Source organism: Patiria miniata, unplaced genomic scaffold, assembly GCF_015706575.1.
Source record: "Patiria miniata isolate m_02_andy unplaced genomic scaffold, ASM1570657v1 HiC_scaffold_5, whole genome shotgun sequence".
In the NCBI taxonomy this organism is placed as follows: domain Eukaryota; kingdom Metazoa; phylum Echinodermata; class Asteroidea; order Valvatida; family Asterinidae; genus Patiria; species Patiria miniata.
In genome coordinates this window covers 29,340,314-29,366,500 of record NW_024037072.1, presented here as the reverse complement: position 1 = coordinate 29,366,500, position 26,187 = coordinate 29,340,314, and the positions used below count along the sequence as shown (strand labels likewise).

Here is a 26,187-nt window from a genome sequence, read left to right as displayed (position 1 = left end):
TATTATTACAGATTTGAGAAGAGCACAATCTCAGCATTACTGCTGTGAAAACCGCATGCTGATACCATCTTTAGTTCAAAAATTATGAAAGTCGGAACACCAAGAGATGTGATGAAGTGGCCCTATTTTGGCCTGAATCTCCAAATGCAAATTCCTGACAAACGACTCGTAGCTTGATCGCATCACACTTGTTGGAGGAACTATTGGACCAACGGGCTTACATACACACAAACGAATCAGGGCCGTTGTTTTGACCACTCGGCTTAACAACAAGGTGAAAATCAAAGTTTTTCATTATCTTTTCAATATTAATCCTAACATCACTGTACTTTTTTTCAATAAAATAGTCAAAAAAAGTTCTCTGTTATGCAAACTTTATTTGTAAACGATAGAACAAAAACAATATGTGGACCTAATGGGGTTGAAATTTCGTGGAAAGAATGGGGACAATGTAAACAAAAAATGAGTTTGAAATCACTTTCCTCTTCTCTTGTATTAGTGTTAAATACAGCCATACAGGCTTTATGCTTGGACTTACAGGTCTCTGCAGCCTAAATTACTGCATGTGACTCAGGGACAAACAAAAACAGGCACTAAAACATCTCTGTCACTGTAACATCATATTGTGTAGATACATAGCAGTTACTCAGGCACTAAACATAGAGATTTCAATAATACAATAAAAACAGTTGATTACGTAATCCATTATCCAACAACACTTGATGTGGAGTTATCAACCCTAAAACTCGTCAACTAAAAAAAAAATAATAAACTCATCGACCACGAAAATCATGTTAATACTCTTAGTCACCTCTTACTTTTTGAGTGAGAATTAACTCCCTAGCAAAGATAGCTTCCTACTTCCTCCAAACCAAACATTGAGAAAAAAAACCAATTACAGTTTCTTTGCAGTTCAACAAAATCAGGACATCAGGATCTAAAGTGGCTGAGCTGTACATTCTTAAAATCCAGGCATTCTGATACAGAAATCCATGTGTCAGATTTGGGTGGATTTGGGGTATGTTAGAGTAAAAATTGATAGTACCAAAAACTAACTAATGGCTTGTGATACTTTGTATTTACTCAAAAGAAACACTGAACACTGAGTGACTTATCCAAGTTTATCCTGAAACTCAGTGTTGCCTCAGTGAGTAATACTCACAAACACCGAATACTTGTTTCAGTTCAGATGGAACCCCTTCTCTTGAGTAAGCTCATCTGAGTTATCTCATACAGTAATGCTCACAATCACCGAGTGTTTGACTCAGTTGAGATGGAATCCCTTCTCATGAGTAGCCCCGAGTAATCTCTCTCTAAGAATCTCCTCAGTTGAGTACTCAGGCAGCTTGAGGTAATGAACACAGGTATTGACGGATGGATAAGTGCTGTCGTTAGCATCCACTTTCCGTACGATGGTCAGGCGTGGGTGCAGGTTAGCCAAGCCACCAGGAGGTAGGGATGAACAGCCTGTAGTGAACTGTAAGAAGGCTTTACGCTCATCGGGTGTAAGAGAAGCCATCACGTTGACAAAACGCTGGAATCCGGGACTGTTGGTTGATGGAATGGAAGGGAATAAGGGGAGGAAATACACATTTGAAATTGATTCTGTTCAGTGATGGTAACATAAAACACTTTAATAAACATCACTTTATTCTAGTACATTCTACAAGAAATCAACTCTTTTTTTTTATAGCTTTTTGTAAGTTCAGCAGTCTTCTGGTTTGAAGTTTCTATTCCATCATGTTTTTTTTTACCATATAATATCATATTTTGTATTAATTACAATCTTTTATTACTTCTCAACACAAATACTACTTGTTAACTGGTAAGTGCAAGCATCTTATTTCAAACACTCAATATTCCCATCATAAATTATGAGTAATGTCAAACTTAAAAGTACATCTCTCATTAAGAATGTGGCACACCCAAAAACCTTTTTGTAATTTCAAGTTATTCAATCCTTCTTCCCTGATCACAGATGCGCATTTGACTAGCCACTGTTTGGTGTTTACCTTTCTCTAGTGTATCCCAGTTTAGGATCCGTGTAGTTCAAGATGTCATCCCTGGTCCACATCGGTGCCTGGTCACCGCACATCATCGTCTGCAGCTCGGATGGAGTGAAGCTGTGTAGTTTCTCCATAGGAAAGACATCATCAAAACCCTCTGCAAGATGATATAAGAGACAATGACAGAGTCAGCAAATGACCTATCACAGTCTGAGGCCGTATCTGAATCACTAGGCCATGGCCAGGAATAACTCGCACATATATGGGAGCCACTGGCTAGCGGCTACAGCCACTTTCCATAGGTCTGTGTGTTATTGCTAGCCGTAGCCGAGTGATTAGCGGCTACAGCCACTTTCCATAGGCCTGTGTGTTATTGCTAGCCGTAGCCGAGTGATTAGCGGCTACAGCCACTTTCCATAGACCTGTGTGTTATTGCTAGCCGTAGCCGAGTGATTAGCGGCTACAGCCACTCTCCATAGACCTGTGTGTTATTGCTAGCCGTAGCCGAGTGATTAGCGGCTACAGCCACTTTCCATAGACCTGTGTGTTATTGCTAGCCGTAGCCGAGTGATTAGCGGCTACAGCCACTTTCCATAGACCTGTGTGTTATTGCTAGCCGTAGCCGAGTGATTCGGATACGGCCTGACACTAAGGTGACAAGGTGACAAATTGCTGCTACAACCTTGAACTCTTTACATTTAACTCTCTCCATATCAATCCTCCAAGATTCACTGTCATTATTCTTTGTACTAACTTTCAATGGGCATCAATATCCACATTCAATAACATTAACGGCTATAGGAGAAAGAACCAGGAAACTAGGGCCCTGGCTGGCAATCTGTCTCCAGTTGAAAAGTGATAAAATAAGGATAGAAGTAGCACAAATATTACAGACAAAAGACGGCATCAGAACGGACTATGGAAAGTCCTTGATGTATGCTATCAATGTGGGTTGGGTGTTTGTTATAGTGTCCTGTGGTGGGCGAGGTTTGCGCCTTGGATCTTACCTTTAAATGCTTCAATCTGTTTTCCTATCCCGGTGTGTAGACAGAAGTCAGTCACTAACTCAATGTATTCCTCAGCATTGTCTAGCGTCAAGAGTTCTTCACTGCCTCCTGGTTTGAGATCATAGGCTGAGTAGCCATAGATGCTGGACGATGGGCTAAACTGGAATGTCAATCTACAGGAATACCAGAGGAAAGGGAATGAGGGATTCCAATGTTAGGGGATGGTACATTTGAGGTGATTAGGACCTTGTAGCCTATGTCTAGACTGCAATGGACATTCTTGGCATAACCACTAGATGGCACCCTTTTGACTGTAGACTCTATGCACAAGTTAGGAGGTACTTGTCCACATTGCCTCCATCAACCAGGTACTCATGTGAAGATATGGGCTGGTGCACATGTGTACTTCATACCTTATGTGCCTGAACTAGTGTGTACACACAGTGTGAGCTCCTATGGAGCTCTCAGTAGTAAGCATCTACTGGTCATGCACAGAGTCTGACAATCAGATGTCTGCAAGAACTTTGCAGTGTGTCTAGATTGAGCGAAGGTTTGATATTTGTTTCATACTCACCCCAAGTCCTCAAGTCTCACAGGAGGTCCAAGCTTCGATTCCTCCTCCAGGGTCAGCATCTGAATCTCATTATTCCTCTCCTCTTCACTCTTAGACTTATCCTTCAAGATCTGTCGCTTCCGATCCACCAAGACTTTAAGCTGACGTAGGAAGTGAGCTCGATGAGGAGCTACTATTTCCAGATCATCCAGGGTCAGTAAGCCAGCAAACCAGGCCGGGGTACGAGGCTTAGGTGGGTCACCCATGATCAACTCTGCTTTAGATTCATACTCATCAATGGATAACTCAGAGATCAAATCATGGACATCATCTAAGGAAGCTTCTGACTGGGTGTCATTGGACAGCTCCGAGTCTCGGACTGAGGATTCTGGTGTAGTGAAGGCTGGCCGGACACCATTACCTGCCTCCCCCATACACATGAGCTTGAGGAAGGGACGGGAGAAAGGGAAATCTACAATGCGAGTATCCTGCAGGCACTTGGCTAGGAAAGTACCAAGAAAACGGAAGAGTTGGATAACACGATCGATGTCTTCGCTATCCTGGACTAATGGAGCTGGGAAGAGACCACAGGTACGTTGGATGTAGAAACCTCGTGGCTTCACGCCTTCACCAATGTCAACCTGTACAAAAGAAATCCAAACATTGATATAGAATCATCAGTACAACACACAAGGCATTGCTACATATGCCTTATCAACCAATGTTAAACATGTGCAACTATGTGAAGTACTACTTCAAAAGGGGAAATATTTCAGAAAAACGGTATATTATAGCACTCACTTAAGTAACCAAAAACATTTCAATCAACTTTTACCTCGTGTTTTATACACTAACACTATCGTATTTTGTGTTCTTCATAAAACTTAAATATCTTTTCATTTACTGTTTACTTCATTTACTTTTGCTAATTCCACAACTGTAAAGAAATAATGTTTTATTCCGTATAACTTATTCCAGTTTCATTATTTGCTCTATTAAAATAACTATTCAACTTTTTTCGCTTAAAGACGATTACCTAGAAGAATCAATTTGTTGTACTGACCTCTCTTGCCATATCATCAGGAAACTCATCATCACACAGCCACATGCCAAGACTCTTACGTTGTAACTCAGCAGCTACTAGAGCATAGAACTCTAGAGTAGGGCCTAGACCAGTACCCTCCTCACCCATGAACTCAACCTGAAGACAAGCAAAACAAAAGGCATCAAATATTGCAGGAATCCATAGACAAATGTTAGACCGGTTCATACTCGGTGCAAAAGCAAACTCCAATGCAAGTCTGGGATGTCGAGGCAGGTATTCACACTGTGAATTTGCACAGGTTGAACACATTTCAACTCTGAAGAATTGGCAGCACACGTTTCTTGTCATCATATTTGCTTTGCAATTGCATTTGCCTTTATTATGAATTTGTTCTTAGCCTTAGGTAAACAAATAGAACAGATTTGGGTCTTGAGCCAATACCACCTAAATCCATACAACCATACATGGTTTGGAGCTGTGGTAGGGTGGTTGAGGGCTGTACAGGGAATGACAGGTAGGGTGGTTTGGAATTTGGGGCTGTACATGGACATTATCATCGCAATTTCAACTAGTGTCTTTGGAAATCTGAGCATGGATGAACAGAGTGGTGAGGATAATGAATAACGACTCTGTCCATTCACCTTTAGATCTCCAAAAGCACCCTTAATAATCCAAGTCTGAATGGTGACCTGCTCAAGCTCAGCCAAAAATGTCTGTTTTCACACAATCTTTGATTGGCAGATCCATAAAGTTAAGCCTGTTCAAAACCCAACAGGAGTACATACCGGGTATGTGACCTGTCACAATGAAACAGGAGTACATATGTGACCTGTCACAATGAAACAGGAGTACATACATGACATATGTGACCTGTCACAATGAAACAGGAGTACATATGTGACCTGTCACCACGAAACAGGAGTACATATGTGACCTGTCACCACGAAATGAGTATGAAGTCAGAAATTATCGTTTTTGTCCATCTGTAAGTCCTGTTTTTCCCAATTGATTTATGTTCAATCAAACTTCTTTAAAACCAATTTTCATCCTGTTTCATCAATTGACAGTTCATTCACTGTTATCTGGCATGCAACTGGGAATTTAGAAAAAAAACGAGGAATTCCAAAGTACACAAGACTTTGTACAGTGTTTTTCCATTTGTAATGGCATTCAAGAGAAGTAAAAAGGAGGAAATCAGCGGATCAGAGGAAGAGTTGCATGCCTGTGTAATACAACAGCAGGATTTGTTAATGCTAGTTTCTCAAAAATTACTTTTAATTTAGTTGGTGGTCTATAAAGGGACATTGGGTCCTGGAACAGCCCAATTGGGCTACAAAACGTGCTTTGAATGAGATGATGTTTATCTGAAAAAAACGTTTAAAAGTAGGATATAAACATCCACACAACTATCCTTTCAAAACTGGGCGTTTTTGTGTTATTCCTGTATTATACGTGCGAGAACGAATTTCGGGGTCCACTTAGCGATCCCATAAATACAGCTGTTTGGATGCTAGTTGTGATTTCATTCGCAAAGTGTTCGCCTTTTGCGGACGTTGAAGAAACCACTTTTTTTTTGCATTGGTGATTGGTCACCTCTGTTCCCAAGACACACAACGTGTATATCGTACAATGAGAACGACATGAAAAATGTATTCGTACTCCGTCGTGTCTGATGTAAACAAGCAGGGTTTTTTTCGTCTTTTCTCGGGAACAGTAAGACATTAAGTTGGTTTCCTTTCAACCAGATGTTTGAAATAGGCTAAGTAAACAATCGAAAACATGAAATTTTCGGGGATTTCAGGACCTAGTGCCCCTTTAAATACCATTAGAAAGTTCTTGCTCTGTAGAATCCAGAAATTAAAATATATCATTTTGAGGTGAACAGTCAGATATCCTTTTCACTTTGAAAAGCAAAGATGATCCAACTGATTAGTACTAACCTCTAAGATAGACTTTCTCCTGCTGTGAAGTCTCATGACATTGACAGCCCATTCCAGTAACTGCTTCTCATTGCGTGGTACCTTGACTCGTTCATGCTTTAATCTGCCTACTCTGAATTCATGTTGATCATCCCGTCTAGTGCTTGGTGTGCGTACTCGTTCAGTGTTGGCATCACGTTTCTCCTGAAGCCAAGCAATAGCTCTGTCAAGGAACAAAAATGACACTTTAGTTTCTGGGGTTTATTACGTAAACTCTTTCTCTCCACTTTTTTTTTTTATAAATGTTTTTCCTTTGCCATGTGGGCTCTGTCAGTGGGCTCAAAACATTAAACCTTCCTAATATTTCAAACTGATGTAAGACAGTCATTCCAACTGACTTATCCATTAGGTCTCATTCACTGCTGACATGGGTAACAACAGATTTGCATCAAAAGCAAAGGCAAACATGTCACACTTTGTTGGACTTTGTTGGACATTGATCAAAGCTGTGATTGGTCCAAACATCATGGGGGCGGAGCTTAATGTATCAGTCTATTGGTATGCAGGTTGCGTTTACTTCTACCTGTAAAATGTCTGGTTTCCCTAAACTGGCTTCCCTACCTTTTCAGTCCTGACTTTTCAAAGCAGCAGCTTTTGTAACTTGACTTGAAGGCAACTATTCTTACCTGGAGACACCAAACGCTGTGCATGAGAAGAACAGATGTCTGGTCTCAAATGGGAACAGCATGGGGCATCGTTTGGTGAGTTTACCACACCAGCTGGGTAAGGATAGACTAGCTAGCACCAGTGGGTCCTGTAACAATCAATCAAATGAAAATGTATAAAAAATACTGTCAAAAGTTTAGTATCTGAGTCAGTTATGTTTCAAATGATTTTGAAGTCTTTTGTCCAGTCATTATCCTAAACTGTTTGAAGTATTTTGGCTAGAAAGCCTTGTCAAGGAAGAAACATACAACACTTTCCAACGGGCGAATCCTTGCTAGTGTAACGAGATCCCACAGGTCAACCATCGCAAGGCCAAACACCTGCCAAGTGTGAGCATGCTGGCCAGTGCAGGGTTCAACAGTTGCATTGGTCAATGGGATAACATTTAACTCCTATTGTCTGAGAATTGGCAGTTGATGCTGCTGCTGTTGATGACCAATGCAAGGTCTCTAGGATCGATACACATGTAGCAATCTGTTGTATTTGGCTGGCTTCAGATTAATAATATATATTTCTCATTCTGGAGATATACAGTCACCTTAGGAAGATCTAACAAAACATGGTTCACGTTTCTGACATTAACATGCCTCAAGTTTCTCCATTGGATCTACCAAAGCTTACCTGGACCTGTTGCACCAGTTTATTTGTTATCTTTTTACTGCAGAACTCATCAAGTGGGACATTGTAATAGTGAAAGTCACCACCTGCAAACAAAGACAAATGTGTGAAAGACTGAACCAGTCAAAAATGGGTACATTTTTATGACAAGTTTCGGACATATTCACATGATAGTTTGAAAGAACCATAATACTTTGGTTATCAATTCCTGTTTAATATACATTGTACGGTTGCCCTAATGGCTTTATAATAACTGTACCAAATACATACGATAATTAGATACCCAAATAATTCATGCAAACTGATCATCCACTTGAAATGTCTGTCAGTAAAGCTTCTCATTACATTTGACTGTATTTGTTTAATAGTTGAACAAAGAAATTGACTAGTGTGGCGTTTGAATCTATAAATCTCCGGATTGCCATTCCAGTGCTCTACCAACTGAGCTATCCAGCCCTATGTTGGCAGGTTCCCATTTGACAATGTCTTTGCTCAAGGGGTAATCAATTTTACGCTGATATATTTCAAGAACAAGCTCAAATAGCTGGTTTCCAATCAATTCTCCATCAGATTAGCAAGTCAACAACCAGCCAACCAGATGGCCAAACTAGGTCAGCTGAGCAAACTATGAGCAAACCAGCCAACTTTGCAACCAGCAAACACAAACCATCTACAATATGCTTACCTCGTAGACTGATACTGCTGACATCACTAGCTACTGTATACAGTATCCTAAGTAGCTGTAATACATCACTGACGGTAGAAGCTGAAGGATCAAATGGATTGGATGAAGGTCCACCACAATCAGTATCACATAGGAGATGACTGGATCCGTGTCTACTACGCTGGTGTGCTGGTTTGGCTAGACCTAGATGAACAAACTCCTGTGGAGGAAAGGGATGATTTACAGGTTACTTCAAGATAATTCAATGATTGCGATATAAAATGGTTTGTGATGTAAAAAGCTGTATCCTCTCTGAGTGATCCCGATTTGCTATTTCCTGGGTTTGCAGCATTGCTCATGTTGATGGCATCATGAGTTTGGGCATGATCCCTGGCTACATGGCATATATACAGCTGGACCCTGATAAGAAGAGCACGAATAAGCTATAGTCCATCATTTGCAGCCATCCGAAAAAGTAACTGGCGTATTATTGTTGAAAAACATACTTGGTTGAAAGATAGTAAGTGGACTAAACTCCCTGTGAAATTAATCTTTCTGGCAAGCTATCATTTTGAAGTAATCAACGAAAGAAGGCCTTTCCAACGGTGCGTCTTAAGACGCACCGTAGGAAAGTTTAAATTAGTAGTTCGTTTTGTTATTCGGCACAGCACGCAAGCATTGGCACAACGCACACGGTTGCTATAATTCGTCGGATCAGTGCGCGACTTCGCGTATAGCTGCAATTCAAAACAATTCAAAACATGATTCAGCAACTTTTGATTTGAAATTGAGATCGTAGAATGCTGTTTTTCTCTGAATATACAGCTGAAGCTGAGCTGAAACTTCATCAGGTTAGTTGTGCAGTATCCTTCATTAGATTTTGAACACTTTTGTTGCTTCAAACGAACAAAATGCACAAATTACAAATGATGGACTATATCTTTAATACAACATACTGCTTATAACAAGCAAACTTTTAGGTCCCAAGTCTTTGTTTTTCTTTGTTTTCCATTACTGTTAATACAAGGTACCTGTTATAACAAGGTAATTTGTAAAGTACCAAGGACCTTGTTATAAAGGTGATCAACTGTACGGGTTTATGGCTTCTGACTAAGAACTTTGAACAAAGACATTGACCAACTGGGGTTTTGCCAATATGGGGATGCACAGCTGAGTTGGTAAGTGCCGGGAGGGTTGTAGAGATCGCAGGTTCAAACCCCGCTCCAGTCAATTTCTTTATTCAATTTTATAATTATATAAATACATAAATGTTGCAAGTCAGTTTTGCTTTTGTGGTTTATCAGAAGGCTAGAAAATAAAACTGTTAAACACAATTTGAAAGAAAATAATTTGTGACTGTTTTGATGCAAGACTGGGGTTTTGATCTCTGATGAACTCTGACATGATGTCAACATTATTTACATATATTTTTCAAAAACACGAGAGGCGATGCTTGTGATTGTGGTTATGCTACGAAGTGAAATAGGCCAATCAGACAACAAGAATCATTATCATGATACACAGCAACCGATGAAATCACAGAAGCTCAGAGGTTAATGCCTGCTCTCGTTTTATAACTCAGGTCTCCAATCTAGGTCAAAATATTATCAATCTTGACTCGTGAAAATGAAGCTATATTCTTAGTATAAGATGTTTGACATTCTAGCCATTGACTCCTAGCTCCTACCTTGTATGCAGCTATAAGCTGAGAGCAATTCCTTGTCTTGCGAATATTCTTAGCTGCTCCAGACAGTTTCCAACGTCTTAAGAAGTTAGCATCTCCGTTGAGCTGTAAGTAGGAGATCAGCTCAGTCTTAGGGAGCTGATCTGAGCCTAGATGCCGCTCCACAAATGGGATGGACCATCGACCCTGCAAAAGAGTAACATTTTCAACATGAAATTGTTTGCCATTGTAAAGATTTGCAACATTTGATAAACACACAGCTCTTGTGCTTAACCATGACTATAGTATAAGCATATTTTTCTGAAGGCAATTTAAAGGTCTACTGATAACTTTCCGGGTGCGCTACAAAGTGACGTAGTGTCTAAGGACTTTGTGCACATGATGGAGGATGTGTTTATCACTGATATGCACACAATAAGAAGTGCTATATACCTAGAGATTTGGAATGCATGTGTAAGGACAATAACAATAGCATGCAGACATGTTCATTTGGAAGATATTATATATTGTATTAAAAATTGGTTTAAACCCTCTAACACCTACACATTTCCAACCTCATGAAAAGAGACTGTAAATCTCCCTATACATGGGAAGATATCAAAATTGATTTGATGGGGCCAGACTTACCTCTGTGTTCTGGGTGAGTGACATGGATGCATCTCCCTATACATGGGATGATATCAAGATTGATTTGATGGGGCCAGACTTACCTCTGTGTTCTGGGTGAGTGACATGGATGCATCTCCCTATACATGGGATGATATCAAGATTGATTTGATGGGGCCAGACTTACCTCTGTGTTCTGGGTGAGTGACATGGATGCATCTCCCTATACATGGGAAGATATCAAAATTGATTTGATGGGGCCGGACTTACCTCTGTGTTCTGGGTGAGTGACATGGATGCATATCCCTATACATGGGAAGATATCAAAATTGATTTGATGGGGCCAGACTTACCTCTGTGTTCTGGGTGAGTGACATGGATGCATCTCCCTATACATGGGATGATATCAAGATTGATTTGATGGGGCCAGACTTACCTATGTGTTCTGGGTGAGTGACATGGATGCATCTCCCTATACATGGGATGATATCAAGATTGATTTGATGGGGCCGGACTTACCTCTGTGTTCTGGGTGAGTGACATGGATGCATCTCCCTATACATGGGATGATATCAAGATTGATTTGATGGGGCCAGACTTACCTCTGTGTTCTGGGTGAGTGACATGGATGCATATCCCTATACATGGGATGATATCAAGATTGATTTGATGGGGCCAGACTTACCTATGTGTTCTGGGTGAGTGACATGGATGCATCTCCCTATACATGGAATGATATCAAGATTGATTTGATGGGGCCAGACTTACCTCTGTGTTCTGGGTGAGTGACATGGATGCATCTCCCTATACATGGGATGATATCAAGATTGATTTGATGGGGCCGGACTTACCTCTGTGTTCTGGGTGAGTGACATGGATGCATCTCCCTATACATGGGATGATATCAAGATTGATTTGATGGGGCCAGACTTACCTCTGTGTTCTGGGTGAGTGACATGGATGTATCTCCCTATACATGGAATGATATCAAGATTGATTTGATGGGGCCAGACTTACCTCTGTGTTCTGGGTGAGTGACATGGATGCATCTCCCTATACATGGGATAATATCAAGATTGATTTGATGGGGCCAGACTTACCTCTGTGTTCTGGGTGAGTGACATGGATGCATCTCCCTATACATGGGATGATATCAAGATTGATTTGATGGGGCCAGACTTACCTCTGTGTTCTGGGTGAGTGACATGGATGCATCTCCCTATACATGGGATGATATCAAGATTGATTTGATGGGGCCAGACTTACCTCTGTGTTCTGGGTGAGTGACATGGATGCATATCCCTATACATGGGATGATATCAAGATTGATTTGATGGGGCCAGACTTACCTCTGTGTTCTGGGTGAGTGACATGGATGCGTCCTCTGGTCTCAGCTCTCGGTAAACAACCCTGTTCCAAATAATGAACAAATGACAATTAGTACTAAGCTATTCTTTTGTATTTCTAAAATTATATCTTGAAATCTAAGTGAAACAAAACTAAAAACATGTCTCACTAACCACAAGAATGATCTTTTTGGTTGATTCCTCTGTAATATTGTTCAACCTGGAAAACAGGTTGAAAGAGAAACAACTGATGCTGACTGAGTGTTTCTTCTTCTTTTTGTGTAATTAAATCAAAACAAGCTTTAATCAAACAATTGTAAGATAAGACTTTGCTTATGACACCAATTATATCAACATTTGTTTCCAGTCAGATCTAGTCTTTTTACATTTGACTGGTACCAAGACTGCATCTAACCAAGATCCCTAAGCACTCACGTATAGGTAGGTTCCCATATACGTCTGAGTTTATCCTGTTTAGTACCAGCCGGCGTGTGTTGGTATAGCATCTGGATGTACTTGAAGACTGTAGAGTTAGGATCCTCACAAAATACCTCAGTCTCTGGAATCTGTACATGAAATTGATTATACAAATTCAAATTGGGATATGTATCGATGACTTCAAATTGACTTTCAGATGGCAGTTTCTCACTTCATCAAAGTTCTCATTTCTCATTTGATTTAATCAAATTTGGTTTCAATATGAACAAGAAATCTGAAACTGTATCTCAACCTGTACTTTAACAGCAGCCTGCAGAATCCAACAGTAATTGAACTGTAACAAGTTCTGCAACTCACAGTAACTGAGAGGTAAAACAAGACAACTTCTGTCCTGCATTGTTTAGTTCATTTAAGTGCAGTTTCAGCATGGTTGGAGTTAAAGCACAACAAACAATTTAGCTGGGATGAAAGCCTGTAATGAACAGCGCACACTTTTCGGAACGTTGAGTGTACATGGGTTCTTCTCAGAACTGAACATTACTCACTGTGAGTGAATGCTGCACTGTGTCACTGTAAACATCCACTTACAGCTGAACCTCCTCATGTACACCTTCAAATCTAATAAGCTTCTGAATTGGGAGTTGGCTTACCCCAGGCAGTCCTGGTCCTCTGATGAAGAGAGCTAGATGAGGACAATGAGTAGAATCGCCTTCGTCTCTGAAGGAGGTGTCTGGAGAACCTGTCAAGTAGAAACAGAAACAAACTATGATTTCAAGGACTTACAAGCTATGGTTCCAAACCAATTTTTTCAAAGATAAAAACTATTGATGTTTGTGTCAAAGAAGTTTGTAAAAAGGTTACTTATTTGGGACATTTACAGATGCACCATGTGAAATGACTAACTCAAAAAAACTGTAGGTCTGTTTTTTTTTTATCAGAGTCCGAGCACACTGGCCTATACGTTAATATAATGCCTACTGATTTCTTATTAGAAACACACTTCTCCACGCGTCGGTCCTTCCACATGGTATTACTGTCATTTTTGTGAAAGCTTTTTCCAATTTCTATTCTCAATCGTGAAAAGCTTCAAATCACATTTTGGTCTTTTAATGTTGTGGTTATAGACTCTGTGCACAAGGGTCCTCTCAATGATTGCAAACAGAGAGTTGGGACAGACCACTGGGAGGGGTCATAGACACATTAATAATGCTCCTCTGAAGACACTACGGCTTTGTGCACATTCACAATAAATGAATCTTGCGTACTTTACGCAATACGCACCTGCACAAGTGTGCGCATGCGATGTCCCTCTCACTGGAGATCGTATGAGTGCTGGCAAAGTGCCATTTATTGTTCATGCATAGAGTCCATACTTTGTTCCTTTTCCAATGATCTTAACATACAGGGCACATACCTGGAGGTGGGATTTCAAGGTCAGTCGTTTGCTGGACATTGGTCCTTCCTGGCCGAGGGTCAAATGCTGGCACCAGGGCTGAGAATTGTCTCTTAAGGACATGTTCATCATCCCAGGTACGTCTTCTGCTGCCTCGTGGATCATAGTCTTCCTCCTCCTAACAAAGACAAAGAGTGCCTCCATCTTAAGAATTTGCGTTTTTTATCATGTTTTGACACTTTTCTTACAAGAAAATGTCTAGTTTACTAAAATGATCTTGATCTTCAAGTGGTGCAGTGGTCAAGTGGTGCGTCGATCATATCAACTGAGTCAAACATAAGCACAGTACAGTTGACTTTTCAGTACATTTTACTTGACATTTAGCTTGTGACTAGACTTGAGACTGGCTATCTTATAATTGACTTACGATGAATTGTGATTGACTTTTGTTGACCTGTAGTGACTTATGAGAAGTTTTAAGCTTGTTGTTTTGACTTGTGATTGTATTGTGATGCCTTGTGATGATATGTGAGGATTTGTAAGCCTTTCAGGACATGTGATTGCCACCTACCGTGCAATCCTCATAGTCATCCCCTTCACTGTCATCTTCATTTTCATCATCCAGCTCCTCAGGCTCAGGACAGAACTCTTCATCCTCCAGCTCAGCCAATAAGGAGCTAGCTCGGCAATTCTCAAGGAACTCATTATCACTCTCGCTAGAGTTGGAGGTCATACTGGATGCTAGGACTGAGCTGAAGGTGGAGGCAACAGTAGCTGCCGTAGTGCTACTGGTTGTGTTGGCTAGAGACGTGGTGGCTGGCAGGTTGGGAGCACTCTGAGCGCTGCTAAGGAAATTACCTAAGGGTGGATCAAAGAGGTACAAGTGATGTGAGACAGTGTTGTAGTGGTGGATAATGCAAACATCACAAGTCCGGTCATAAGTAAATCACAAGGTCATTCACAAGTGCAGTCACAAGTAACGGGGGATGAACAATAACAAAAAGAATACAAATTGCTTGTAAGTACCTCAACTACATTACTGATGTTAAAGAGGCTACCTGATTGATAACAGACTGAATTGGGACTGAATGACTTGTAATTGACTTTTTAAGAATTGTGAGTCATCACAAGTACTTCAACTACATTACCGATGTTAAAGATGTTAAAATCTGATTGATAACAAACTTCGCTTCAGTGTGTATCATATCTTGCTCACAACTAAAAGTTACTTTAATCAATTGCCTTACACTGAAATTCTACAATGCTGCCGTGCTCACAACAGAAGCATTATTTGTCTTAAATCTGATTTTAATAACATATCAAATTCATGTCAACTTAGTTACTGCAGACTTTGTCTACAGCGGCTATTTCTTTGAAATTATCCCATCTCAAACACTTTCTCTAGCACAGTGGTGTCAACCAAAGTAACAAAGGGATCAGTAAATTTTCTTGTCAATCCTCTCAGATGTATAAGTTTGCATTATGATTTCTAAATCTTGACATGCATGTGCCAACAAGTACGCAGCAATCGAGACATGCAGACAGCTCAATTCATTTGCTTCATGTCAGGGATAGGTGGAAATCCTTACATGGAAATGATTAAACAGGGATAGGTCTATATAATGCATATCGTATGACTTCTTCTGGAGAAAAACAATGCCAAAATTTAGAAATAATCTAACATTTTCATTTTATTTGATATTTCATTGTGAATTATTTATGTCTAAAACTTCTATCCATAAACCTTATTTTTTTCTCTCATTAGCATAAACTAGGACATTTTCACTGATCAATTTGACAAGGAAAAGTTCTTCAGAAAAACAGATGTGCATTGCTTTCTGGTTAACCTGCCAAGAAGAGCTGAATAGCGTTGGAATAAATAAACACAATAGCCTGAAAGCCCAACTCACTGCTAGAGAGTCCAGATGAGAGAGGAAACCTTACAAAGCTGGAAGCAAAGTTAGTTCCTCTGCCTGACAGCACGGTATTACCACTACCACCGCTACCACTACGACGCATCAATGCTGGGAACGATTCCATCAAGCCAGCCACAACATCACGCGTACTAGATAGGTTGGGTACACTAACACTCATGCTGCTAGATGTGCTGCTACTAGTGCTGTTAGGTGAGCTAGTGGTGGAGGCTGGGGTACCTAAGCAATGTGGAATGGGGGAATAGGAATAGGACCGGGAAATAGCATCAGGATCACATTGCTTGCTTGTTGGGTTTGAAGTGCATTCAAATGGTAACATTAGCTTCACAATGGGTGCGTTTGTTGCTTACTAGTAAAAGCAGAAGTTCTGGTTTCATTTGGTTTGAAATACACCTGACAATGTTGCCCATTACTCAAGATAGCATTCAGCGACAGAAATCAGTGGACAGCCAATGTTTGTAAATGACTGTCACCTTTCTTGAAAAGCTGTCATGTAACTGATCAACTTTCGACTTTATTACAAGAAACCATTGTTCAGGTAAGATTTGTAAACTTACAGTAGATGAGTTAGAAATGCAGCCATAGTTAATGTTTTCAAAGCACATTCTCCCAGGGGGAAACTGTGCACATACCAGACAAATGATTGGAAGACTTTGTATACATCAAAGGTTAAGAACTTCTGAATCTAACATGTGCTAAGAGCAAACAGATGAACATGCACAACATGACATGCACCTTCACTCCAAACTCTGGCAACAATTCCAGCAAGAATTGCTAGCAATCTTCATATGCAAGACTTTCTTTTACATTTGGGGTCAGCGTTTGTGAGGTATCAGTGGTGGCAAGCAACAACGCCATGCTAGTCTAAGCAGAGCTTTCAAGCCAACTCAGTTAGCTCTGCACTAGGTTTCAAACTTTCCATGAAATGTCACAATTTTCATTGTTGATTCTTTGAACTCTCCAAATACATGAAGTTTCACTCAATAATGCATTGACTTTGGATAACAGTATAAATAAATTTAAAAAATATATACATACATGTAACATAAACAATGTGAGAATATAAAATTTGCAATTAGATACTGGTCCATTAATGAGAAAGAGATGTGACCTGCTCCCATAAAATATAAGTCAAGTTGGTAAGAATTGCTACTCAATCGTTTCAAGTACTCAATGCCCTTCATTAAACTCTTTTAAATTCCCAGATTTCTCTCACATTTCAAATGATACAACTCCTTTACCTAATGATATTAATTCTCATTATCTAATTTTTCTAGTTTGGGTTTTGCCCTTCACCGACGTCATTCCATAAGCACTATGTAATCACAGCTTGCGAGACAAAATTCACAAGACTACTAGCATGAGACTCCAACCTATTTCTGCAATTGTCATTTTGTGGGAGAAAGTCCCGAATGGATAGCAGAGTAGAGTCTGACCTGTTGCAGGTGGGGGTGGAGGGGGCTGCAGCTTATTGGCTGCGTTACATTCCATGGTTGCCGTAGCAGCTTGTTCCATCTCAGCAACCAGCTCTGGACTCTCAGCAATGTCTTCAGCACCGCTCAGACGACTGCCTCGCATGGACATGAGGGCGCTCTCTACCATAGAGGTTGTCATGGTGATATTGGCGGTCAGGTCAGAGGTGGAGGCATGATCCCGATCTGATCCAGACAGACAATAATATTGTAGATTTGCTATCTTTGGATATTTTCAGAAGTCTTTACCTTTTTTTAACCATAAGTAATCAATACTTTTCCCCTTTCAAGAAAACCAAAATCTGAGACTTGTCCACGACTTTTATGAAATAGTTTCTTTCAACTGGTATTTTACTATGGTCAGTTGTAGTGTGCTTGCAGTCACAATGTTATATAAAGCTGGTTTTATATTCCGTTTTCCTTCCTTTTTATGAACCCTAGATATTAATAAGAAGTTTTGTCAGACCAAGATAACATGAGAAGAATAGAGCACTTATTCACAACTTGCTAGAGCCAAAGTTTGGTTGTATCTATGAAGGGCCTACCTTTAGAAGTTGTCTTGTTAGTCCCTGGCATGGATTCATTCAGACTTGGTGTAGAGTTACTCTTCCTGCTGACAAGGCTTGTTCCTGACACCCCTCCACTACCCCCAGTAGCACCTACTATAGATCCTTTATCTGTTGGTGTCTTATCTCCTGAACGTGAATGGCTGGCTGCACTGGCTTGCTTGCTACTAGCGGCTGACAATGCTAAGAAAACACAAGCATTCAAGTGGTACATTATTGTGTTTAAAAAAAGAAAGGAATACCCAAATAATTCAGCCACAGCCAATCTGAGCCTAACACTCTTGAGTACTTTACATCAAGTCTAGTTCCTCACCTTCTCTGTGTTCAGCCAGCATCACTCCCTCCAGTAACTGAGTCTCCTGCTCCCTCCATTTCCAGTCCATGCCCCGCCCCCTACCGATGCCACTGACCATCTGACGTAGGACTTGAGAGCGCATTAGACGACGCTGCTTACGTAGGCTGGCTTCTGTCTCCTTAGCAGCCTTGCCTGCCATACCAGCGTTGGGTAAACAATGAAATGAAATCATCATTAAAACCAAGTGAAGCAAACTTCTAAGACAAAATGTTCTCTTCAATGAGCAATTGACTGACCGACTCAAAGCCAGCTATGACTGGAGGTGTGTCTGACAGATAGTATTCTTCCTAACCATAAATTCATTGGATACTCAGTGATACAAACTTAGATCCAAGAAGTAGCTTTAATAATGAAGGTACTTACTACTTCCTAGTGATTCCTCTACAGCCCCAGTCACCGTTCCGTACAGCTCAAAGCCAGACAGTGATAAGTAGTGTGTCTGTCCGCTAGCGTTCTTGCCTGTCTGTTGTAAGCGGACGTAACGCCATCCTTGCTTCTCATCTTTGGAGGGTTCTACTGGCCATGTCGCAGTCGAACTGACACCATCAAGTGAACAAAAATACAATGTTAATCCAAATCTGTTCTCTAGAACTACTGTTTAAATTGGGATGCTCGTTGTGGATATGGCCTTAGTTAAATGATGGGAGTGTGGGAAATATGGAACACGTCGCTATTAGTGCACATGCATAATTTACATCACAATTCAATTAGTAGTCAACTAATGGCCCAGATCAAACATGAAAATAATGTGTTGGGAACTCCTCCCAGTAGAAAGGGTGCATATTCAATATTGGGATGGGTAGTAATCAAAGTGGAATATTCAAAGTGTTCTGCGATTTTTCCTGAAACACAAACTGCTTACCCCGGCTCATTGAGCGAGCTATCATCAGCATGAGTCATCAATGTCAACCAATTCTGATTATCCTTAGAGACTTGAAACAGCCAGTTTCTGAGCGCTGATCTGCCGTAGCCTCTAGCATGACGGAGAGTGTAAGCTGAAGGGACGACCCATAACCCAAGGTCAATGGAAAACCAGGCTTTCCTTTTGGATAACAAACAAATGGATAGAAGTTATATCATGGTGTTCAATTGTGAACATTTAGTGGTTGAGAAACTGTTCACATGACATACATTGTATTTCAAAAGCTGATTTATAATGACCTCATGGAAATCACCTCATTTTCCTCAGATACATGAACTTGATCTTTTAATTATTTTCGTCTGCACTTTTTTTTGTGCTAGAATAAACCTAGCCCCAGTCTATGGCCAGTCACTGGACCAAACTCAGTGCCTTGGCAATAACTACATACATACATACATACGTACAAAAATATCAAAATCATTCAGCCTGATGTTCTGCATACGGGTTCACTACCCTAAGAATTCACTTTTTTTCTCATAAATTACAAATCCCCCTTTCTCCTTTTGGTGACATTTGCCTCTTAAATTTCGGTTGCACAAAACCATCATTGGGCAGCTTTGGGATGAACGTTAAGAAGCAAACTTCACCAGAAGGAAAAATAGGTGAGTTTTGTCCAACGATTGGACCCTGAATATACTCTGATGTTACCCAGGGCCTTCCCATGTCAACACGCACAACCACATGCATGTCAACACAGACATGCATTATAAGCAAAGACCAAAGCATTTGTGAGCTCTTGTGAATCCGTACAGAGAATGCCCAAGGCAAACAGTGTGGTACTCACTTATCATCATTGGTGTGACAATTCAAGGCAGAAGTGTCTCGACTCAGAATGTCTTCCAGTCGTCCGTAAGGTAAGGTACGTCCCTCTGAACAGTTGACTACTACCAGGCCGTACTGGGCTGGGTTGACCCACTCATAGCCAGTTCTGAATGGGATAACAACAGATTAACATTGGCATCAGTCAAAGGGAAATACATGTAGGGGAAATTACAGGAACAGGGAAAAATGTCATCATCATACGGACAGTCAGAGAAAGCTTCACTTTGAATCTCACCCACAACTAAACAATCACAGACAATACAATACCCCTCGAACCTCTCGGCTGAGGGTTAATGACTGCTAACTCTACTGCCCAAATGGTTTTTCTGGGCCAAAATCAAAATAGAGAATAAATCTTTCACAGAAACTGGAGATACTGATCCTAGTTTAATAACGCTACCCACCAAGTTTAATAACTTCCACCACTGGGGAGACAAAACTCACAATTTGACATGACTTAATCAATTGCAAGCTGGTCTCTACAAAGTGCTACATTAAAAAACTTGTCCTAGTCTTGATTCCAGACTATAATCCTAAGCCCTGCAGCTCACTGCGCACTGATGTGCCTAGTCTGACAGAATGCATAAAGATCACAGAGCAAGAAATCATGAATGAATTACTTTGCATTGGTGCCAACCCAGTAGATGATTCCATTCTCATCAAAGTCATGAGTGTGTCTGAAGGTGACTGAGGAGCCTTCTTTCATTCTCTTGACAAAGGCAAAGCTGGAACGCTCGTAATCATACCACTGCTTAGCAACCTGAGGTAAGACAAACATAAAGAGAGGACAATATCAGGTTAAATAGTACAAATAAAGCCCAATTCCATGTAAATCGCACTTTAAACTGCAGAATATCGCACTTACATGATCATTATTCTGTGCTTACAGTGTTATCACAGAAGATATGTGCTTATCATGAAAGGACAGAATACTTAGTGCTGGTACAGTGGAATCCGGCGACCAGAATCAGAAGCTTTTACTGCAGTGGTGTCACGCTTGCGCGCATGCTGCAAGGGTTCTTAAAGATGAGGTACACACGCATTTTGGTATTCCTATTGGTCAAAGGAGCCCGAAGCGCGTGCCCTCTACCTGAGTGCGATCGCGCAAGCCTTTTGCCACGGCAGAAAATGGCTGACGCCAGATTTGTCTATTTACACAGCAAGAAAAGTCTACTTTTCTGCTCACTGGTAAAATCCGCAAATTATTAGCGTAGAATTTCTTACTATAATTAATAACGATTCTTTACTTACTTTATTAAAAAGCAGAGCTATAAATTTTAAGCTACTCACATGTAATCTCAAGAGTAAACACCCTTACACCCAACTCCCATTCATTGATCATGTCCACCATGCAAACCCTTAATTCTTATTTAACACCCTTACAAATATATCTTGCCAAATAATTTTGTTTTCCCTAGAGCAATGGGTTCGCTTGCTAAATTTCTGTCCCTGATGAAGCATTTTAGCCATTTGTTTATTGCTAGGAGTAGTTTTTCAAGAAGCCATCAGGCGATTGTACAACACATGACTCATTTGATGTACCATTTTCAGGAGATATCTCTCAAGGCTTGCTACAGTAGTAAGTGGTTCCATCTTGAGTGTACGACCGGTGCGATCAATCAAGGAGGTTTCCCCAGATGCCCTCTCTAGACGAAATCTTAACCTCCTTGTCAACACCTGCATGAAGAAACAACAAAATGATGAAGCTGTGTCATATATGGACGTGACTGATCAATTTTCTTTGAAAAATTATACACCTAGACACTACTTTTATTTCTCTGTTACGTATTGTCTTTAAACAAAATATTTAATGTTTTCAATTTTCTTGACTAATAGGTAATTGACTGTTGCTTGAGACAAAGATCTATTATAGATTGCCTGACTGTGTTTGTTAAGAGGAGATGGTTTTATTATTTGAAATTGTAGAACTTTTCAAATCTTGTGTGTGTTATGTAATTTCAACAAGCTTGTTCTAGACTTTTATTGAGCCATGTACCTGTAATCCATAGCTGGATCCTGGCGTATCATACAGAAACATTGGAAGTCTCTCAATAGATTCAAGGACAGCAACCAGCTTACGCACCAACATGACTGCAGGAGTCACCATGCTGTGTTGGGACAAGAAAACACATGGAATGATGATATGTGATGTAAGATATCATTTGTAAGACGGGTTTCACCAAATTGCCTACAAAGTGTTGGTGATAGGAATTATGGGGATACTTTTCTGAGAAAATACACTAAAATAATTTCCTAGTCGGGTGCTTTGACTTTAATCTTTAATCCTTCAAAATCCATAAGCGGAAGGTAAGACCCCAAACACTTACTTCACACAAGACTTGATGATTCTTGAATGTTGAAAACGTTTGGAAGGATTTACATCAGTCTACTAAGTTTACCAGCACAAGGTGTACCAAGTAAGAGAGAAAATTAGAAAACTCAAGACTGTGAATTATATTCCAACTCTTTGGATTTGTCTTGAATCTGGAAGTTGTAGGTGAACAAACACCTGTTGCAATGCTTAGGACAGGAACACTCAACCTACCCTTGGTCATCAGTGGTGTCTCGGAACGCCGCTTTGAACAGGCTAATCCTTTCCCTTAGATGTCTGTCATGACATGCAACATGCTCAAAACCCTGAAGCAAAGAAAGAGTAATCAGGTACTTTCAAATTGCAATAGTGAAATCCTTTGAAATATAACAAAACATCTCCTAAGTATTACTTTAACAATGCTATTGCCAGCACAGCCCATTCATGCCACATACGCTTCATTAGAAAAACAAAACAAATGCTACAGCATTATGATGCTATCGTGGGCCACATTTCATGGAGTGTACTTTGAAGATTTGTGCTAAACTTAAATTATATCAGAACCTGTCACCAACGATATAACCTACATTTCACTGAGCCTGGTAAGTTTTTTTCAATTAAGCACATTATTTCTGTTTAGCAGGGTTTCTGTGCTCAGCTGAATGCCAGGTATAACTTACATTATTAAGACAGTACAGCAAGGCTTGCACCAAACCACTGCTATGAAGCTCATAGGCGGAGATGTTGTTCTCATCCTTCAACAGGAGAGTCAGGGATTCTAGAGTAGTCTTCAGTAGCTCAGACCAGCTGTGTTCTCCTTCTGTTGGCTGGGTTCAAGAAAAAGAAAACACAGAAGAATTACTTGTGATGGACTTGTACTATGAAGTCAACTACAACAATGCTTCTAGTAATCTATGGATAGAGGGTTAGGTTTGTATGATGTCCACATTGACGGTTCTAACCTTAGATAAGTCTCCATGCATCTCACAGGCTTGTTCTATCTGCTGGACGATGGAGTGAAGCTTGGCTACAATGTCACGAGGATGGGACTCCGCTGCTTTGAAATGACAATCATACAACTCACGAGCTAGATTCTTAACCTAAAAGGTCATGGCGGAAAAGAAATCAAAATATGAAGTTACAAAACATGAAGTTACACTTGCGCTGGTGGGATAATGAATTTATCTTCAAGCAAACTTGACACACTGTAAACTTGGAACAAGCACACTGTACACACACTTATTAGCGGTTATCTGCGTGAGCAGTAGGAATGGCGTGCACATCTTGGAATAGCGTGATATGCAGAGTGCAGTAAGGACCGTGATATATTGGATAATGTAGCACAGTTTGTTGCCATGGATCAACCACTCAGCATCGAGGATTCAAGTTTGCTTGATGATAATATTCCATAGATGTCTCCACTTGTGTTTCTTGTTGACAAACCACAAGCCTAAAATAAATGTATTTAAATAATAGCTTCAACAACTAATAAAATTCCAGAGCTTAGGCATAAAGACAATAAGATTTGTGGCTTTTACCACTGACCTTTTGTTTGACTTGTTCCACCTTGGAGCGTAATCTCTTGCCTCGTTTGCCAGTCCAGCTTGTAGAGAATTCAGGTCCTAGAGACGTCTCAGCAGTGAAGGTGTGTTTAGTGCCACGGTTGGACTCAAATACAAACCCAGCCAGATCCTCACGCAGTACGGTTGCCTAGTCACGAACAAGATTCTTCAGATAAACTGGGGTCTACACTGTAGTTTGTCTGTTATAAATCTCTTACTACAAATCCTCTGATTTGTTTGTTTTCATTTTCTTGATGACTTAATGTAATATGGCTGAACAGGCCAGTTGTGTTGCTCTCAGTTTGTGGTGTGTGTCCAATTAGTGCTACGCTTTCTCGCGACTCTGAAATTACTGTATTAAATCTAGAATGAATTTGGCCTTTCTATCAACATTTCTAATCTCTTACCTGTTGTCCATCTGAGTTGTGTACGATCACTTCACCATCTTTCTTACACTGCAAGGCCCAGTTGCCGACTACTAGCTTAGTAGGCCCAACACTGCTCAGGATGGGCTGACTGCATGTACCAGCTCTCACCTGGCTTCTGGCTCGCTGTAGCTTCTCCAAAAACTCTCCACGACTCTCTGAAATATACATATCAGAAAAAAATTGCATCCCGTTTCAAACGCAAAACATCTCTTTTCTTTGCACAGTTCTTTACGTCAACCATCAAACTAGTGATGTAGTAATTCTTTTGTGATATGTAATTCCTCAGTGTAAGGCACTAATGGAGGTGAAAAAAAAATCAACCTTTTAAAGAGGGTGTTGATCATTATCTTGATTTGAATCTAACACTATCCACTCTCATCAACATCCAATTCAGCTTCCCAAAAAGAAAAGAATTATGGGAAGGAAATTCAAGTCAGATTTTATCCAGTCCAATATTATGTGAGGAGAAGTCAAATTGCAAGACATTGGAGAAAAGGTGTGAGGGCAACTACTCAAAGCAATCAGTGTGTGAGACCTCTGAATTGAGGGGGGGGGGGGGAATGTTGGAAGGGGAAGGCAGACGTTGGGTACCTATCCTACCTGAGCTATCACAGCCGCCCTCAGGGCTCCCACTGGAGTACATAGTAGCCAGTTTACCATCCAGAATAAACCTGAACCAGCCATTGCTACCGTTAGATAGCTCCAATGCAGCAGCGTCGCTCCATATATATAAACAATCTCTTCCTCTAGCCATACACCAATCCTTCCAGTGATAGGGACGACCGGCAACTATCTCTTTAGCATCTTCTAATTCTTGGTCTCCCGACTCCTGAGAACAATACAAGGCCAAACCATTATATTGGATCATATCAGGAGGACTCAAATTAAAATAGAAGTACATGTTAATTGGATTTTGTTAAATTAATCAGTTACCTCTCAAAATCAAACAGAATCTGTGGATGAGGCGTTATAAATTAAATGCGAAAAAAAGTAAAACTGCTGCAAACTGCTTACTGACTGGATGGACCTGAAATATATAAATCTTAAAATTAATGTGGCCTGACGTTGCGAACTTAGCAAGTTCTTCTTCAGAGGCTAAAACAGAATTAAATACGACGGCTTTAACTCGTGGTGTAGTAAAATTACGTTCCTCTGTGATCCATGGAACGTTTCATATCCCTCGGCTTCGCCTCGGGAAAACAGAACGCTCCATGGATCACCTCAGGAGGCTAGTTTTACTCCACCACTCAAAGCAGTGAATATTGGTTTACTAATCCATTGACTTAGAGTGGGTGCATGGCAGCAAAGTGTCCTTCGATGTATTTACTGTTATACTTTCTGACCAATGAGGGCGTAATAAAGCATAGTTATCCCACTGACTTACCTGCTTCTTGTCATGAGGGAGTGGTCCTTCCTCTTCAATCACCTCAGGTGGACCAGCCAATGATGACACTTTACTGAAGATACCAAGCCTAGCGAAGTGATCCAGGAATAGATCCTGTCCTTTACGCATGATGTCCTGAATGATCTGTAGAGCAGTCAGGTGCCCGTCATCATCATCCTAATGGGATACAAATAACCACGTGCACTTGTAATGCATGATACAGAAAGATATGTCTCCTAAGGAATGGTAAGATCTCAGTACCAGCAAAAGATGTTGCTTGGCAGACCAGAGACCAGTTTGACTGATATTAGAAACTAGAAATGCGGATAGATACCAGTATGGGGGTTGTGTAAATGATTCTAAATTTTATTTGCATCGAGTAACTTAGGGTAAAAAAGTTTTGCACATTTTGCAACTTGTCTTGTG

General features: G+C 40.5%; 1 protein-coding gene across 3 annotated transcripts in view; it reads right to left on the bottom strand.

Moving 5' to 3' along the window:
* Positions 1 to 357: 357 nt before the first annotated feature.
* Positions 358 to 26,187, bottom strand: part of LOC119741027 (E3 ubiquitin-protein ligase HECTD1-like) — a 45,712-nt gene continuing 19,882 nt past the window's right edge. For 2 of the 3 annotated variants that reach the window (XM_038216597.1, XM_038216599.1), the window contains 32 exons: positions 25,762 to 25,938; positions 24,978 to 25,206; positions 24,357 to 24,532; positions 23,933 to 24,097; positions 23,350 to 23,487; positions 23,068 to 23,214; positions 22,622 to 22,713; positions 22,073 to 22,184; positions 21,619 to 21,753; positions 20,697 to 20,836; positions 20,039 to 20,182; positions 19,195 to 19,374; positions 18,696 to 18,868; positions 18,291 to 18,473; positions 17,957 to 18,160; positions 17,376 to 17,597; positions 15,916 to 16,158; positions 14,577 to 14,863; positions 14,027 to 14,183; positions 13,263 to 13,351; positions 12,610 to 12,740; positions 12,178 to 12,238; positions 10,226 to 10,408; positions 8,560 to 8,758; positions 7,878 to 7,960; positions 7,217 to 7,344; positions 6,552 to 6,753; positions 4,630 to 4,767; positions 3,588 to 4,207; positions 3,014 to 3,186; positions 2,013 to 2,163; positions 358 to 1,547 (listed from right to left, as the gene is read on the bottom strand). In XM_038216597.1, coding sequence (XP_038072525.1) covers positions 1,265 to 1,547; positions 2,013 to 2,163; positions 3,014 to 3,186; positions 3,588 to 4,207; positions 4,630 to 4,767; positions 6,552 to 6,753; positions 7,217 to 7,344; positions 7,878 to 7,960; positions 8,560 to 8,758; positions 10,226 to 10,408; positions 12,178 to 12,238; positions 12,610 to 12,740; positions 13,263 to 13,351; positions 14,027 to 14,183; positions 14,577 to 14,863; positions 15,916 to 16,158; positions 17,376 to 17,597; positions 17,957 to 18,160; positions 18,291 to 18,473; positions 18,696 to 18,868; positions 19,195 to 19,374; positions 20,039 to 20,182; positions 20,697 to 20,836; positions 21,619 to 21,753; positions 22,073 to 22,184; positions 22,622 to 22,713; positions 23,068 to 23,214; positions 23,350 to 23,487; positions 23,933 to 24,097; positions 24,357 to 24,532; positions 24,978 to 25,206; positions 25,762 to 25,938 — 5,745 coding nt within the window. In that variant the 3' untranslated portion in view covers positions 358 to 1,264. The remainder of the gene's footprint in view (positions 1,548 to 2,012; positions 2,164 to 3,013; positions 3,187 to 3,587; positions 4,208 to 4,629; positions 4,768 to 6,551; positions 6,754 to 7,216; positions 7,345 to 7,877; positions 7,961 to 8,559; positions 8,759 to 10,225; positions 10,409 to 12,177; positions 12,239 to 12,609; positions 12,741 to 13,262; positions 13,352 to 14,026; positions 14,184 to 14,576; positions 14,864 to 15,915; positions 16,159 to 17,375; positions 17,598 to 17,956; positions 18,161 to 18,290; positions 18,474 to 18,695; positions 18,869 to 19,194; positions 19,375 to 20,038; positions 20,183 to 20,696; positions 20,837 to 21,618; positions 21,754 to 22,072; positions 22,185 to 22,621; positions 22,714 to 23,067; positions 23,215 to 23,349; positions 23,488 to 23,932; positions 24,098 to 24,356; positions 24,533 to 24,977; positions 25,207 to 25,761; positions 25,939 to 26,187) is intronic. The other variant, XM_038216598.1, reaches the window with a different exon arrangement.